This window comes from Neopsephotus bourkii, unplaced genomic scaffold (genome assembly GCF_033783945.1).
Source record: "Neopsephotus bourkii isolate Nb327-2 ecotype Australia unplaced genomic scaffold, CSIRO-AGI_Nbou_v1 NB_1749, whole genome shotgun sequence".
Lineage (NCBI taxonomy): Eukaryota > Metazoa > Chordata > Aves > Psittaciformes > Psittacidae > Neopsephotus > Neopsephotus bourkii.
In genome coordinates, this window is record NW_026902223.1 from 9,707,959 (window position 1) to 9,723,853 (window position 15,895).

The window sequence follows — 15,895 nt, forward strand, 5'->3', positions numbered from 1 at the left end:
GCACTGCTGGGAACCTGGTATTTATCATTCTTGGAGCTATTATCAAGGTGCATGGTTAGACCATCAAACTCATGTTAATACTGCCTTTCATAGGGGTAAATATAGCAACTAAGCTGTAAGTACCTATTTTAAAAGGCTTCAATATTGAGTTCTCTCACTGCTGAGTGAGGGGGCTGACCTGCTGCTGACGATCACATCACTCTGGGTATGACAGGCAAGAGGAGGAATGACTGAAGTGTCATCCTGGCTTCCTCTGGTCGGGGTTCTTCTGGGGTTTCACAGGCTTTTGTGTGATGACAGACCTGCCGAGTATTTATTGTTGACACTGGCATCCTGCCTCCTATGTGGCTTGCTTATCCTGGCAACTTGAGGCAGGTGGGTCTGGCACATGAAGCTGAAAATAGTGGTGCTGCCTTTAAAAACAGTGATCTGAAAAGAGGTGAGATGTAGGCCCCCTGCAGAGGAAGCATTATGCCTTGCTTTGGGAAGGGCTTGTATGGTTGTATCCTTCAGGAAGGATCACAGAATGGGGACGCTGCTCCTTTACAACTTCTGTGATTTACTGGAGTTGACTGGTGCACAAGTATCACCGCTGTCAGGTAGCATCGGATCACCTTGACAGGCTGGGTTCTTCAGGTAGCATTTAATACAGAGCAGAATGGTATGGCTCAATGGTATGTTGAAACATAACACATCAATTTAAACATCATGTGTCAGAGATTAAATTGCCCTGATGCATGTTGAAGTGAAAGTATCATTATACACTCGGAGCTCTGCAGGAAGAGAGCTTCAGTTCAAATAGCCAAACTGCTGCCTGAGCTCGAGTCCTTCCTGGAATGTGAGTGTTCTGGTTCTGGATGGTAAGAGGCTATCTATACAGTACTTATTTTAACAAACAAGTTTAGAAAGCTCTATAAAAATTGATGTGCTCTATATACCCTGGTGGGATGTGAGAGGCAATGAAAATGCTTCCACGGTCTGGAAATGGGCTGTGGGCTTCAGGTTTCCCACTCTGGTGAAGTCCTGACTGCAGAAGCTGGGTCTAAAAGCCTGGCTGGCTGGCTCCCTTCCTCTCTTACTGAAATACACCATCAAGAAGGCCATAAATACTCAGGTACTTTGGGTTGATTCCGGATCTTGTCCTTGAATTATAGATTTATGTCTAATTTAGTAAAGCAGGCTGGAAGCCAGGGTGTGGGTTAGGATGAAATGCTGACAAAGCATAGTAGATTTTAGGCTGGAATCCACAAGAAAAAGCAAGGAACGCAGCAGCAGTGGAAAGGTGGATGCTGAAGGTGAGATGTGGAAGAGGCTCTGTCCCTGACAATGCACTCCCGATGTGTAATGAGTGTGTCTGCTGGGCTCAGAATGATGCACCAATGCAGATACGCTTCACCACTGAAACGCAGATGGAGCTTCTTCCTTCTGTTCAGCAGAAGGACATCTCAGCTCAGTTGCTGTGAGGCTGAGCAAGCCTGAAACAGGAGTTGTGGCCTCCCTGTTAGTATGCTCAGGGCATTACTCCTTGTGTAGCATCTTGGTATTAGTGTGTTTGATGGCAATGGCATGTTGTAGTTTTGAGCTTGATGACACTTAATGGTCTGCAGGTAGCCTTGAGATCACTGAAGCAGCTTGATGAAGCACCACTGTTGGAAGGCTACCACTTGGTTAATTGACCAGTAACCACTGAAGACTGATCAAGTGATACCTCCCCTTACCCTGACTGCTGGTGCACCAGCTCTGCATGAACAAATGCAGAACATGTAATGATGGTCCAGCCACCTCTTGTTGCCAGCTCTGACTCTGCCAGCAAGTGCTTTAGCAGGAGTACAAGCAGTGCTTTGGCTTCATCCATGTTCTTACCAACGTTTTGTGTTACCTGTATGGCCCTGGGGGCTACTAAGTGTTGCTGCACTTACTTGCCTTTTTTCCCCAAAGGCAAGTGCTTGCTGCAGTGAATTCAGCACCAATTCCCCTGCTCTCTTAAGACTCCTCACCATACAGTACCTTGATTCAAATGTTCCAGGCCAGACATACCCACAGATATTGGGGTTATCTTGTGTGCAAGATGAGACACAGGACTCTGGTGTGATGTGCTGCTTCCTGTGTCATCTTACTTCTCTGGTACATAGACTGGGTGTGGGTACAAAAGGATGTGTGGTGCAGATGGAGGAAGAGGAGAGAGGGAGGTTAGAAGTGATGAACGAGTCAGGATGTCTGCATCCTTTTTGATGTGTCTGCTGATTTAGAGCACGGTCGTGGACGGAGCGCCTGGTTGCTGTGCTTTGGATCTGGCAACTGGATTTTGTGCATGTGCCAAGGGGGTTAACTCTGTACGGAAATGCCTCAGCATCCTCTGCTGAAAACCCTCTGTCTGGAGGATTGGGATGTTGTGCATTTGTATTTGTCATGTTATTTCTGACTAAGTATCATCTGGGGTCACTAAATTCAGTCTCTCTCTGTCTCCCCTTAGCTGAAGCTTGAAGATCGCTCTGTGGTCCCTCGAGATGTGGTCAGACATATGAGCTCCAGTGTAAGTGCTCTTTTCTTTGTCCTGTTTTGATTGTGATACTGCTGCATAGATTTCCGAGGCTTGCCAAATTGCCTGAATGGAACTGAACAGGAATGCTTTGAGCATGTTCTATTTTTAGTGTGTTTGATAGACCTAGCTGCATCCTTTGAAAATGAAATGCTGATAAGGCTGCCTCTCTGCTGTTGCATATCTGCAAAGGGTTCCTGAGCAAGCAAGCCTGATAATGCCAAGTAATGAGACAAGCTCATTTATCCTACCATCATTTAAGTTTTAAGTCAGTCCATGCTGGGATGAGGAGCATGGATCTCTCCTGGACCTGACAGGGAGGCTGAAGCAGAGGCAGATCACATCATCACTGCTTTGCTTGCCTTTTGGTGTGCTGCGGTAGAGAATTTGGAGGGAATGTTTTCAGGAAGACCTCTCAGCCTGCAGTGAGCACCATCCTGTCCAGCATCTCCCAGATAGACCTCAAATCCCAACACTGCTAAAGCATCTGACACAGACTGACAGAAAGCAAGCAGCCTGTAATCCTTACCTGTACTCTTTCTGCACACTGGTTTAAGTCCTGCTCGTTCTGTTGTAGCTGTGCTTAGCAGAGATGTGTGGATTTGGTTTTTGTGTTCAGTTTGGATGGTTGGCTGAGTTGTGGTCTCTTGAGGGGCTTAGCTAGGCTGGCAGTTTCTTACTGTAGCTCACATCTAACCTGTAACCCTGAGCCATATGGCTTGCCATGTGCCTGCATCTTCTCTTGCCTTGCTTCCAGCAACGTGGCTACCAAGGCTGTGATGAAGCAGGCAGCTGGCCACTCGCCGCTGCAGTTGCACCACATGGTGCCCAGCCTGGTGCAGGGATGGGAAGGCCATTCTCTGACCTGGGTGTTTTGGGGTTTTAAATAAAGCCTTTTTTTTGTCAATTAAAAAGTAAACCCACCCCTTTTTTACCACCGAATGCTCTAAAGAGAAGGGAGAAGAAACTTGAAGGGTAATTTGAAAAATGCTGAAACAAAGCGTTTCCTTAAGAAATTACATTGGTTTTGAAATGGAAATTTGGAGTCAACGGATGTTATTAAAGCTGGAGCTTGATGAAAGCATTTCAATCCCCAATAATGAAAGCAAATTGAAACATCAGCTCTTCACACCACTGTACCTGGCACAGCTGGACTCTGTAGTGTACCCTCCTCATGCAGAGGGATGCTCTGAGTCCTCCCTCCCAACTCTCTGTTCTCCAGTGCTGCTTACAGACATTTTAAGCTTTCAGAGCAGCAAATTCTTCTCCTCTTGGCAAACATGGATGTGCTGCTTTTGTTTGCAATTTCCATACTCATCTGAGCAGAACTTGGCTTCTGTGGCTTGCTGCACGTGTATCAGCAGATAAATTACCCGGCAGTTGTTTTGCACGCTCCTTTATTGTCTGTTTGCATGTTTAAACACTGGCTTTTGCTTGGCCATTGGTACTGGTGGCTGACAACTTCGTTTTCTTTAATTGAAAGGGTATAACTCAAATTATTCCCTCTATTCAAAAGCATGGCAAGCCTGAAGATGACTTATATTTCACCTTCCCCTCAAGCATGTTTTAAATGTCAGTGGTAAATGAAACAAACCCTCTCTATCCCAAAGAAAACCTTCGATGTTAAGCAGAATAGAAACAGAAAATAGAAGATCTGCAGGTGTCAGCCTGCCAAGTGCAGGATGTGGGATGGCTGCCCTGCACCAGTTGGCCTGGCAAATACACAGGGTGGAACTTATTCTGTATTCACCACACGCTCTTAGGGCTTGTTTTTAACCTTGAGCGGGAAGGACTCAATCCTCTGTTCCTCAAGAGAAGAGCTGACTCAAATTCATGTGCTTTGTATCGAGCACTGAGTGTGGGGAAAGGCTGCTTCAGGGGTAATGCAGAAAATGAGATCATTCCCTCTGGATGCAGTTGGGCCTCTGAGTCTAATCCAGCTGGATGAGAAGTGCTGGAGGTGGCAGAGTTCATTTTTCCAGGTGATAGGCTCATTTGGGGAAGGAGTGTATATAGGTGTCTGTAATCTGGATTGTGCTGCTTCAGAGGGTGCCGGGCTATGCTGGCCCTTTTAAATAAAGGCATAAGAGGTTGTTATAAAAACCTCCTTATTAGAAAAGCGAGTGATGAAGGAAAGAGTAGAATGATGGGAAGTAGAAGATGCAGGATTGAAGCCTGTTCTTGCTAAGCTGCTGTCCTTTCAGGTTGAACTTTGTTGCTCTGCCTCAAAGCCTTGTCTCTGCTGAGGAAGGCAGAGTCTTCTCCATTCACTGCCTAAATATTCAGTATCTCCAGTGTGGTGCATGCTGTCAGGGAACTAGAAGCAGCAGGAAGGAAGTCTAGGAAGTGCACTTGATTCTGGTTTAAGTGGGACTTGAACCCATCAACTCTTCTTCAGATCAGTCCCCTCCCTTTTCCAGTTCTGTTGTTGGGGTTGATGGACATTGAGTTTTTTGGACCAGAACTGTGGAATGTCAGCTCCTTCCATCCTTTAATGGAAGCATCTGATGAACAGGCTGGGCCAGCTGTGCTGGAGCAGGCTGCTGGGGAGCCTGCCCTGGAAGACAGGAGACACGGTGGTGACTTCTTGCTCTGGGACTGCATTGCTGAGCTGCTGTAATGGGAATGATTCAGCAGAAGCCCTCAACTGCAGATCTGCCTCCCCTGTCGGAGGCTGGTGCTTCATGTGACAGGGAAGTAAATAACCTCCCAATAAACACAGGTTCAGGGGCAGGTGAGGGAGGAGAGCTGCAACTCAACAGCTCCCGGCATTGATCTCTGCCTTCCTAACCACAGCCAGGCCTCTCTGCTTGCTCAAGTGTGGCTGGAAGATGAAGCAAGACAAACTAAACCCATGGCTAACAGCACCTGACTGTGTTAGATGGGAGGCTGGCTTGTAGGGTGGTGCAGGAACCTTCTCCATCTGGAAGCTGTCACTAAAGTATGGGCAGAGGGTGCTGGTGTCACCCCAGTCCTGGGTTTATCACTTTCAGCATCAATAAAAGAGGGGGTTTAGGCCCAGAGACAAGATGATGCACAGGAACCTCAGGTGTTGGATTGCTTCATGTCTCAAAGCTGCTGTCATGTTGGCACCTGATAAAGGCAAAAAGAACTCTGAAGTGCTCAGCATGGAGCAAGGAATTTTGTTGCTTGAGGGGGATTTTTGGTTCTGACTGTTAAGCAACCTAAACCACAGGGCCTGATCTGCAGGGCATGGGCAGAGGATGGACTGGGCATGCTTGATTGAACTTCATGTGCAGGGAAGCAGGGTGGTGGCCGTGCTGCAGCCTGCAGGAGCTGTGGGCTTGTGGAGCAGGTGCCACTTCTGAGCTGGCCTGGCTCATCCTGCAGCTCCAATCCTGCTGGCAGTGGATGTGGGGGAGTTCTGGCAACTCCTTTTCAGGTGAGAGATACAGAGCAGCTCTGCTGGGCCCTACCCTGGCAGCCTGTGCAGGCTGCGAGTGCTGTCTGCCATGGCGGAGCTCCCATCGCTTCCCGGCCTTTCTAGAAAGAAATGGGAATGATACGTGGACCAGATGGAGGGAATGAGCCCAAGTGCTTCAGGCTCTGCCAGCCCTCCTGGCCGTGCTGGCACAGCTTTGCATGGGCAGTGCATGGGGCAGGACCCACTCCTCGTCATCACTGCCTCAGGAGCCAGGAGGCTGCAGAGCACAGCTTTAATGGGATGTGAGGAGGGAAGACTTGCAACAGGCAGGTGGAAAGCCAGCCAGCCAAATGGGCTGAGCAGTCTGTCCAGGAATTATCCTGGACTGCGGGTGTCTGTAGGGTGTCTTTGCTCTTAACTACCAGTTCCCAAGATGGGGCTGGATGTGCTGAGCACCAGCAAAGTCCCAAAAGGGCTGCCTTGGGGCTCAGAGTGAAAGCCTTGAATAAATACTTAATGTAATCAAAAGAGAGCATGTTTACAAGTGGGACTGAGCAAACAAATCCACTTCTCACAGGGCTTAAGCCCTTCGAGTGTTTTGCTCAAGTCCTGTTGGAGCAGAGACCTTGATGCTTGAGATAAGGACAGCTTCAGGAGTTCTGATACCAGGGTGTTTGTCACTCTGGCCCTCACACAGCTTTTCTAATGGGCTTGTAGTCATTAATAAATCTGTATCAGCTGTGCCAGGAGGCCAGGGCAGCTGCTGCTCTGACAGTGTTTGGGTTAGCAGCCCTTCCTTGCAGGCCTCCACCATATGTGTGGGCAAGATGCACATTGTGTGCTCCCTGCCAGGCCACCCCCAGAAGGCTCTTGACAGCACGTAGCAGTTTCCTGGGGGCAAAAAAGGTTAAAACTTTGCTAAGAAATGAGGGAGATGACAACTGCCTCCTGATTGGAGCAGCAGTGAATGATCTGCCTTGAAACCTGACTACAGGTGCCAGGTTTGCATCAGTTATTTTTCACATGGCAGCACATGAAGACTATTTCTCATGTCCTGCAAAACTGAGCTTGACAAAAAGTCACAGCTTTAAAGGGTTCATAGATTCCCAGCCTGGTTTGTGCTGGAAGGGACCTTAAAGCTCCTCCAGCTCCAACCCGTACCATGAGCAGGGACCCCTTCCACTGGAGCAGCTTGCTCCAAGCCCCTGTGTCCAACCTGGCCTTGAGCACTGCCAGGGATGGGGCAGCCACAGCTTCTCTGGGCACCCTGTGCCAGCGCCTCAGCACCCTCACAGGGAAGAGCTTCTGCCTAAGAGCTCAGCTCAGTCTCCCCTCGGGCAGGTTCAAGCCATTCCCCTTGGCCTGTCCCTACAGATTGGATATAAGGAGGAAATTCTTTCCTGTGAGGGTGGTGAGGCACTGGAATGGGTTGCCCAAGGAGGCTGTGAATGCTCCATCCCTGGCAGTGTTCAAGGCCAAGTTGGACGAGGCCTTGGGTGACACTGTTTAGTGTGAGGTGTCCCTGCAGGGGGGTTGGAACTGGATGATCTTAAGGTCCTTTGCAACCCTAACTATACTATGATTCTATGATTCTACAGGCCCTTGTCCAAAGCCCCTCTCCAGGTTTCCTGTAGCCCCAGAACAGCTGGAAGGCTGGTCTAAGATCTCCCCAGAGCCCAGTTTTTTGCTCTGCAGTTGATGACCTACCACTGCCTTTACTGTCTCAGGGCAGTACCTGCAGGAAGGTCCTATGGAGTTGCAGAAGTCTGCTCCCTTGCATAAACCAAGGAGCCAGGCAGATTTTAAAGCAAGTTCCAATCATAGAATCATAGAATAGTTTGGGTTGGAAAGGACCTTAAGATCATCAAGCTCTAACCCCCCTGCCATGGGCAGGGACAAACCTGACACTGTTTTTATTTGACCAGATGCAGCATTCTCTGGTCTGCTGCTTTAGCAGCCATATTAACTGGGAATAAAACATTACAGGTATTTAAGGGATCTCACCTTCTGAGTTGCCTTAGGGTCCTCTGAAGTGCCCCTTCAGAATGAGGGCCTGAAGGGTAAGACTGAACAGGCTTGAAAGGCTACTTGCCTCTGCACTGTGTGCGTAGAGCACGTGTGTGTGTGTGTATAAGACCTTCCCTTGGTGATAAACTCTTTTTCTCTTTTGCCTTTTCAGGACAGCCAGTGTGGAACTGTAATTGATGTCAACATAGAGTGTGCTGTGAAGTTAGTAGGAACCAACTGCATCCTCTACCCTGTCAACAGCAAAGATCTGCAACATATCTGGGTGAGAACACAGGCCAAATCCACGTGGGAGCCAGGGCTTGGTGGTTTGGAGGGATGTTGCTGTATTCCAAGTAACACACGCAAGGGAAGAATCCATATTGTGCAGAAAGCATCTGCAGCTTGGTTTTATTTTAAACTTACTGCAAGCATCCTCCCTGGAAGAAGATGAGGCAGCATCACCTCATCTCCCCATCTGTTCTGTGTTTCTGATCACATTGCTGAGGCCAAACTGACTTGAAGGGCAAGGCTGACATTCAGTTGTGTGAGAACTGAGATGGGCTGCTGTGTCAACCTGATTGGGGCAGCCCCATGGCAGTGGCACAGAGCTTTTGAGCTGTTGGTACTGTTTAAAGAGGCTAATAAAAAGCTGAAAGAAGTTGAGCATCTTTCTGTTGAGCTGGAACAGTCTGAACCAAATCTGGTTCTCCCCTTGAGTGGGTGGATGGTTTCCAGAGAGCAGGCAGGATTTCATCATTCTTTTTCCTCTGAGATAAAGGTAATTTGGGAGCGAAGAGCTGGAGTGTCGCATCCTTTCTCAGGACGTAGCCTGTGGAAAGGCAATGGGATAGAAGCTTCTCTGAGATGGAAAGCTACTCTCAGTGATAACAATTGCTAATATTAACTGAAGGCAAGTGTTAGTTTACCTCTACCTTGCAGAGCACCTCCTAAACTGAACAGGACACTTAAACTTAATATGGGAGGGGGAAAAAAATCCCAGAGAGAGCCTGAGCTTTTGAACTGGAGAATCCAGGCTCCATGCTGACTGTGAAACAAACTTTGATGCACCTTAATTCCAGTTCATAGGAAGATCTGCAGTTGCTGTGAGGAGTTCCTTTGAGATTGCTATCTAGTCTGCATGGTGTAAGGACTTATGGCTTAAAGTACAAGGGTTAATATGTATAAGGTTTTGTTTTCTGTTTTCTTTGTAGCCTTTCATGTATGGTGACTACATAGCCTATGACTGCTGGCTGGGGAAGGTCTATGATTTGAAGAACCAGGTCATCCTCAAGCTTTCCAATGGAGCCAGGTACTTCTTGCTGTTGAAGACTGTCCCCCTGTGGCTTTCACAATCCTGATCTGTTTTAGGAGAACCAGAAACTTCATTCACATACTGATGAGTTATCTGCCTGCTTTATCTTCAGATGTAGAGTAAGAGTAAATCTACCTCTGAAAACATTAAGGTTCATTGGTCACCTGGAAAAGCTGTTGCCTGGAAGGTGACAGTTTTCTTCAATTCCAGCAGACCTGAGTACTTCAGAACTCAAGTGTGTTGGTCCTTAAACTGCACTTCTGTTCTGAAAACTAGCTGTTTAATATGGGCTGCTGTTCCAGACCTGTTTTCAGTAGGAGAGGAAAACTCCACTGGGAGGATTGTTACCTTAAGAAAGGTCTGTGAAAGTGGAGGAACTTGGAGGCTGGTGGGTTTTATGAAACCAGGATTGAACAGCTTTGCTTGTTACACAGTTGTTTGCAATTGTAGTAGGAATGCTTTTTTAATGAAGACCTAATCCAAAGTTATCTTGAGAGAGACTTAACCACAGGTATTGAAAGACATATCTGAAATACCTGGTTAATTTCTGCAGAGCCAGCAGAAGGATCTGAATTCTGTTGGACAGTTACTTGGGAGCTAAACCCCTCTGAATTCACTGCATTCACTGCCACTGAAGCATGTTTTGTCCAACAAACTTCACTGATGCAAGGGAGGGCCGGGAAGCTTATAGGCCTGGAAGCTGGGAAATAGCCCATCTGTCTTGTAAATGGAGTGTTGATGTTTAAAACCTCCAAACCCACAATCCTGCAGGCAGCTCTGAGCCTTTCTAAGAGAAGCAATGTGAGAGCTATAACAGATGACTGGTGGATGTGTCTGATTTTGATTGTTTCAGCGTTTGTTTCAGGCTGGAAGTCTCTTATGCATATGCTAAACTGGGAGTGAAAAATAGCTCCACTTCTTTATCTGTATCTCCTGCAGTTACTGCTGCAGCTTAAAACCTTCTTGCTGTCTGTTACCAGCTCATACATAGCTATGTGAAATGAGGTAACTGTTTCCAAAACCTCTTCCTAATGAATCATTTGAAATCCCATCAGAACTAACTCTGGAAGTGAAGCTGTTGCTGAAGCAAGATACCCCAATTGCCTTGAGGTTCCAGCATCAGTGTGAATGACAAATGGGACCTTTTAACCAGATATGTTTAAGATTCCTTGAATTTATTATTACTTAATGATTTTACTTCTTTTTACATGCTGAATGGAACCTTTAGATACAAGCAGGGCTTTTAGAGCTTGTCTGTAAGCAGCTTTGCTCTGGACCATAAAGGCTCAGTGATACACTGCGGGGTGTACAGACAGACCCACTCAGGCAGTTGATTTGGTGTTTGGCTCTAGAAGCGTGACTGTGTCTCTTGTCTGTTTTCCAGGTGTTCTATGAGCACAGAAGATGGAGCCAAGCTGTATGATGTCTGTCCTCATGTCAGTGACTCGGTGAGCTGCTGCTTTTCCTGAGAGTCTTTTTGATCACCTTCATCTTGTCAGCTTTTTGTGCAGGAGGGAGGGAGAGAGAAGACAGAAGTATAGCCATTTATTAATCTAAAATTACACGATGCATCACAGCTGAAAAGCACTTCACTAGCTCTTCACTTTAAGTGTAACAGAATGTAGCTTAAAGGTGATGTTAGTAATGAGCAGATTTTGTGGAGGTATTACAATCCATGAATCCAATTGCTTCCTTTGCAAACAACTTGCATAACATGTAGTCAGATGGCTGATGTCAAGGCAGTTCACTGCTCATTAGATCTGTACATGCTTGAAAAGGCTCTTTACTCCATTTAATGCTTTCAGAATTGTTCCCTTTCTGGAAAAGGGCACGTTGAAAAGGTGTTGTGCTAGAAGCATGTTTCCACATCACATAAAACACTGTCCCTCTTGTTATTGTGGTCCATCATGTCCTCTGAATGGAGACCTGCCACCATACTGGCATTTTCCAAATCATGTGCTGGGGAGGGTTTTGCTAGCTTTTGGGCAGACCAGAATTCCCTGTGTGGTGATGGGATCTAACCTCTCTCCCCTTTAAAGGGTGACAGCTCTTCCAGTGCCATCAGTATGGCCTTGCTGTACTCCTGCAGTGGTACTGAGAGTTGACTGAGGATGGTGTTTAATTCTTGGGAGCTAGCAATGCAGTCAGCCCCTATCCATCCCAGCCTTCAAATCCAAGCTCCCTTTGAACTAAGACAGCACTTCTGCCAAAATCTGATGCCAGTTTCTTGAAGAGTAAAAGGAGTGTCAGTTTAATAGGATGTGCTGTTCCTGTTTTCTTGTTCTGTATAGAAAAGGAGTGGTCTGCTTCTAGATATTCTCCAGTATCTTCCTCTCGGCTCCTTTGGGTTGTATGATTCCAGTATGTTTGCTGCTTGTAGTAGCATCCGCTTTCTGGTTACCTTGTTTTGAGTCAGGCTGTGTTTGACTCATACATAGCCCCCAGGAGACTTGGGGTTTCGTCTGAAACAGGAGTTGTCTCCAGTGTTACTCTTGTTCCCATTCTCGGAACTTACCTGACTTAGATCTTGTCACACTGCTCTTACCCTTCCTGCAAATGACAGGACTTGATACAGGTTTGGGTGCTCAGGATTTTATCTGCCCTACGCTGCTCTGTCCACCTCCACACTCTGAGTCTAAAGTCACTCCGAATATCAGCAGGAAAGGGCTCTAGGAGAGCAGTTGTTGTGTTTGTCCTGGTTTGCTTTCAAAGAACTGTCATATTAACTAACCAACCCAAGACAAATAACACTGAACAATGAATTTGAGGAGCAGAGGAGTGAAGGCAGGTATCCTCTGGCTCTGAAAGCTATAGGTGCTTGAATGAGGGCATGGAAAAGAGATAGTGCCCTTGGCCAGGGCTCAGCCCACCTTGGCTACCTTGAACTGAGAGCATTTGTGTGGAAATACACATCTTTTGTTTCTTGCAAGTTCCTTTGCTTCTCTCCGCCTTGAGTCATAGTCCTGTTCGGATGTGTGACAGAGCAGGTTGCTATAGGAACTGCTATAGGAGAGGAATGAGCTTTAGGAGATGGGCAACTTGCAGACTTTACCCTTATGGTTAATCTTACTGATCACAAATGAGACGCAAGCAATGCTATAATCATAAATCGTACAGTCCTTTATGCTGGTTTTTCCACCTCCTTTCCCCCCACAGGGTCTCTTCTTTGATGATTCATACGGCTTCTATCCTGGGCAAGTCCTCATCGGGCCTTCTAAAGTCTTCTCCAGCGTGCAGTGGCTGTCGGGTGTGAAGCCTGTTCTGAGCACAAAGAGCAAGTTCAGAGTGGTGGTGGAAGAGGTAAGGGCTGAGCAGCAGACATAGAACCACCTGCACAGGCCCTGCCTGGCGCTTTGGAGCACAGTTAGCTTGCCATGGGCACCTTCCACAAGCACATGGACTTTGGCTGTGTTCTCCTGAGGTGACAAATTCCTCACTGTGGATTGACAGGACCGTTGAGCATGGTTTGGCTTTGCCTCGCTGACAGCACCCTGCAAAGGTGATCATGTGCCAATACACTTAGAAGCTGATCATTAGGGCAGTAGAAGCACCTCTTCTATTGGAACTCAAGGTTAAGTACTATCCAGAAAGAGAGGAATGTTGCTGACTCCAAGAGGGAGCAGCTCCAAGTCCATTAGCATGTCTCTGTGACATTGGGCTGCTGATTTGTATGGATATAGCTTCCTTCCCAAGCCATGTGTCATCTTTCTTGGAGTTAAGAACTCTAGAAACTCTTGGTGTTGCCAAGAGCCAGGCTATGGGAGCACACACAGGTTTGCTGCTTTCCTGGGTGCAGGGATGCAGATCCTAGGCACTGGTCAAGGAAAGCCTTTGGGGAATTGAGTTGCCTTTTCTCTCTTTGTTTTGTAGGTACAGGTGGTGGAACTAAAGGTTACATGGATCACTAAAAGTTTCTGTCCTGGAGGTACTGACAGTGTGAGCCCTCCTCCCTCAGTAATCAGCCAAGAGAAGCTGTCCAGGTGAGAGCACCCTTTTCACTCTCAGCACCCAGTGCCTGTACAGACTATGGGTGACCTGTCTGCTAACTGATCAGACACAGTGCTGCTCTTCCTTGGTCCATGCCTGCATATTCCAGAGCTTCAAAATGTCAGAGAATAGCTTCCAGATCAGCTTAGCAGATGCTGGAGTTACCAACACAAGGGCTAGCATCTCCAAGTACTCTCCAGCTGACAAGTGAATAGGGGAAAGGAGTGTCTGACAACAGGTCACTTCTTCCTTCATCCTTCCACTTCTCTGGAGTAGGGGGCATCTGTTCTGTGTGTGCGTGTAGCAGGTCCTCTCCAGAGCCAGGCTGGTGCTGAGGGAGCAGCTGGTGCCCTCTGCAGGCCGCAGCTGCAAAACTGGGCTGGATGCAGCTCAGCAGGGAACGTCAGATGAGTAATAGCTCAATGCAGTGGGGTTCCTGCCTGGAGTTCGTAAGCTGGAGCAGAGCAGCTCTCAGATGACAGCAAAAAAAACCCAGTGCCCACTTCAAATGTCTCTTGGCAGCATCTCTGGGAAGGGGAGCTGGAGGGAAAGGAGTCACTGGTATCCCACCCAGTCCCTGGTGAGATCCCCACTTCTTTAGAACTGTGTGCCTGGGAACGATCTGATGTGGTGTTCAGCTCCTGCCACCCCAGAAGAAGAGCCGTTGGTATGAGCCTCGCTGGGCACTGCTATGTTCTGCTACTGCTTTTGCACTTTGCTCATGGGTGTCCTCCTGTCCCACCAGGGTAAAGCGGCTGGGGTGCTTTGACCATGCCCAAAGGCAGCTTGGAGAAAGGTGCCTCTATGTGTTCCCAGACAAAGTGGAACCTGCTAAAATCACGTGTGAATGTCCCGAGAGGAACTGTGTCCTGGGTGAAGGGTCCGTTGCCAAAAAGGTGAGTTGAGGGCTCGAGGGAGTCCTTATCTTCTCAAAGTATTTCTGGTTGCTGTGGCTTTTAGAGCAGAAACCTTCCACGCTGTCATGCAGCCTGAAATGTGACTCCTGAAGTGGTGGCTGTAAAGAGTAATGGCTCCTTGTTGCCAGCAGCCAAGTCACCTTGTGCAGCAGCCTGACTGCGTGGAGTGAAGCATGCAGCTAATGCCATGAGAGAACACGAGCAGGACCTTGAACACACTTGACACCTCGCAGGGGTCGAGCTGTGTCAGAGCTGCTGTGCTCTGACAGCCAGGGCCATTAGACACAAGCTGTTTTCATTAGCATGGCCTCAGGTTTCTCATGGAGCTGTGCTGTTCAGTTAAACCCTGGCTGCAGTGAGACAAGGAAGTCTTTGCATCCTAGGCCAAGTGAGTCACGCTACGGCTTCTACATGCTGGCAGCAGAGCAGCGGTGTTCCTAGAATAACAGGATATCATCAGTGGGGATGGTGACCTCCCTGCATAGCTCTGTCTGCTACATAGATTAACTGGTGACCTTCCATAATGAAAACTTCAGAAAAAGCTTAAAATAGCCTCCAGGAGCAGAGCTCACTGCCCTTGGACTAGCCCAGTGCTGCTCTCCTTGGTTCACTCTGGGGCCCATGAACTGTGCAGAGGCCTCTGGGGTGCTGTGTTCCTCTGTGTGCAAAGCTGGCTGGCAGTTTGTGGGGTGCCCAGGCGTTGTCTGACTCAGCTCTGCTTTCTGTAGGTGAGACGGCTGCTGAAGAAGCAGATAGTGAAGATCATGTCCTGCTCCCCAGAGTCTCAGGGTACCAGTGAGTCCCCTGAAAAAGAGGCTGCTGCAGCTGATGACCAAAAATCAGAAGAGCTTAAGCCTGAATCCAAGTGTGAGCTGGATGACTCTCCCACCAGTGCACCGAGTCCTGAGGAGAGCAAGGAGGAGCAGCCTGAGGAAACAGGGAAGGAGAAAGAGGGAGCAGCAGCACGACAGCAGCCTCCCTTTCTGCTGAAGGATGAAGGGTTGTCCGACTACCGGCTTCAGTCCATGGAGCAGGATGCTGATGATGAAGCAGCTGATGACACTGATGACACGAGCTCTGTCACCTCTTCTGCTAGCTCCACGGCCTCATCCCAGAGTGGCAGCGGCACTGGGCGCAAGAAGAGCATCCCTCTTTCCATCAAAAACTTGAAGCGGAAGCACAAGAAGAAGAAGACAAAAGTCTCACGGGAGTTTAAGCCAGGAGACAGGTGAGTTGGGTTTCCAAAGCCTGGTAGACTTGCCAGAAGTCTCCCTTACCAAGGTTCCCAGATGTAAACCACCTCCTCAGCTTGGGTGGAAGGTGATGACATGCCTCACGTTAGAACACCCTTAACAGTAACTAACAGCGATTCTCCTGTGATGACTGTGCAGTGGCCTGTGTGGAATCAGCTTGATCCCAGTCCAGCTTCTGATGAAACTGGGGCCACATGACACGACACTGATGCTGTTTCATTTCAGCTATGCCCCAGGGCATTGGCAGAATGTCTGTGCTGCATTAGACTCTAATGCAGGGAAAGAGATGGGTGAATAAAGATCACACAGCTTAAACATGCCATGAATTGGTTTCCTATTGGCAGCTTCTGCAGAGAGGCTGAGGACAGGTCGTGCTTGCAGGAGTGGACAGTTTCTCCTCCTAGAGCTGTCTCCAGATGAGCAGGGACTGTGTTGGCAGGGGTTCACACTGCAGTGGTCTATATTAGCTTTACCCTGCTCTGGAGAGAATGGGCA

General features: G+C 48.1%; 1 protein-coding gene across 2 annotated transcripts in view; it reads left to right on the forward strand.

Annotated features, from left to right (window-relative positions):
• UBE2O (ubiquitin conjugating enzyme E2 O) overlaps positions 1-15,895 on the forward strand; it is a 62,539-nt gene that overhangs the window by 31,985 nt on the left and 14,659 nt on the right. For both annotated transcript variants that reach the window (XM_061377275.1, XM_061377276.1), the window contains exons 2-9: positions 2,474-2,533; positions 8,104-8,214; positions 9,143-9,240; positions 10,628-10,691; positions 12,400-12,543; positions 13,114-13,223; positions 13,976-14,126; positions 14,876-15,375. In XM_061377275.1, the coding sequence (XP_061233259.1) occupies positions 2,474-2,533; positions 8,104-8,214; positions 9,143-9,240; positions 10,628-10,691; positions 12,400-12,543; positions 13,114-13,223; positions 13,976-14,126; positions 14,876-15,375 (1,238 nt within the window). The remainder of the gene's footprint in view (positions 1-2,473; positions 2,534-8,103; positions 8,215-9,142; positions 9,241-10,627; positions 10,692-12,399; positions 12,544-13,113; positions 13,224-13,975; positions 14,127-14,875; positions 15,376-15,895) is intronic.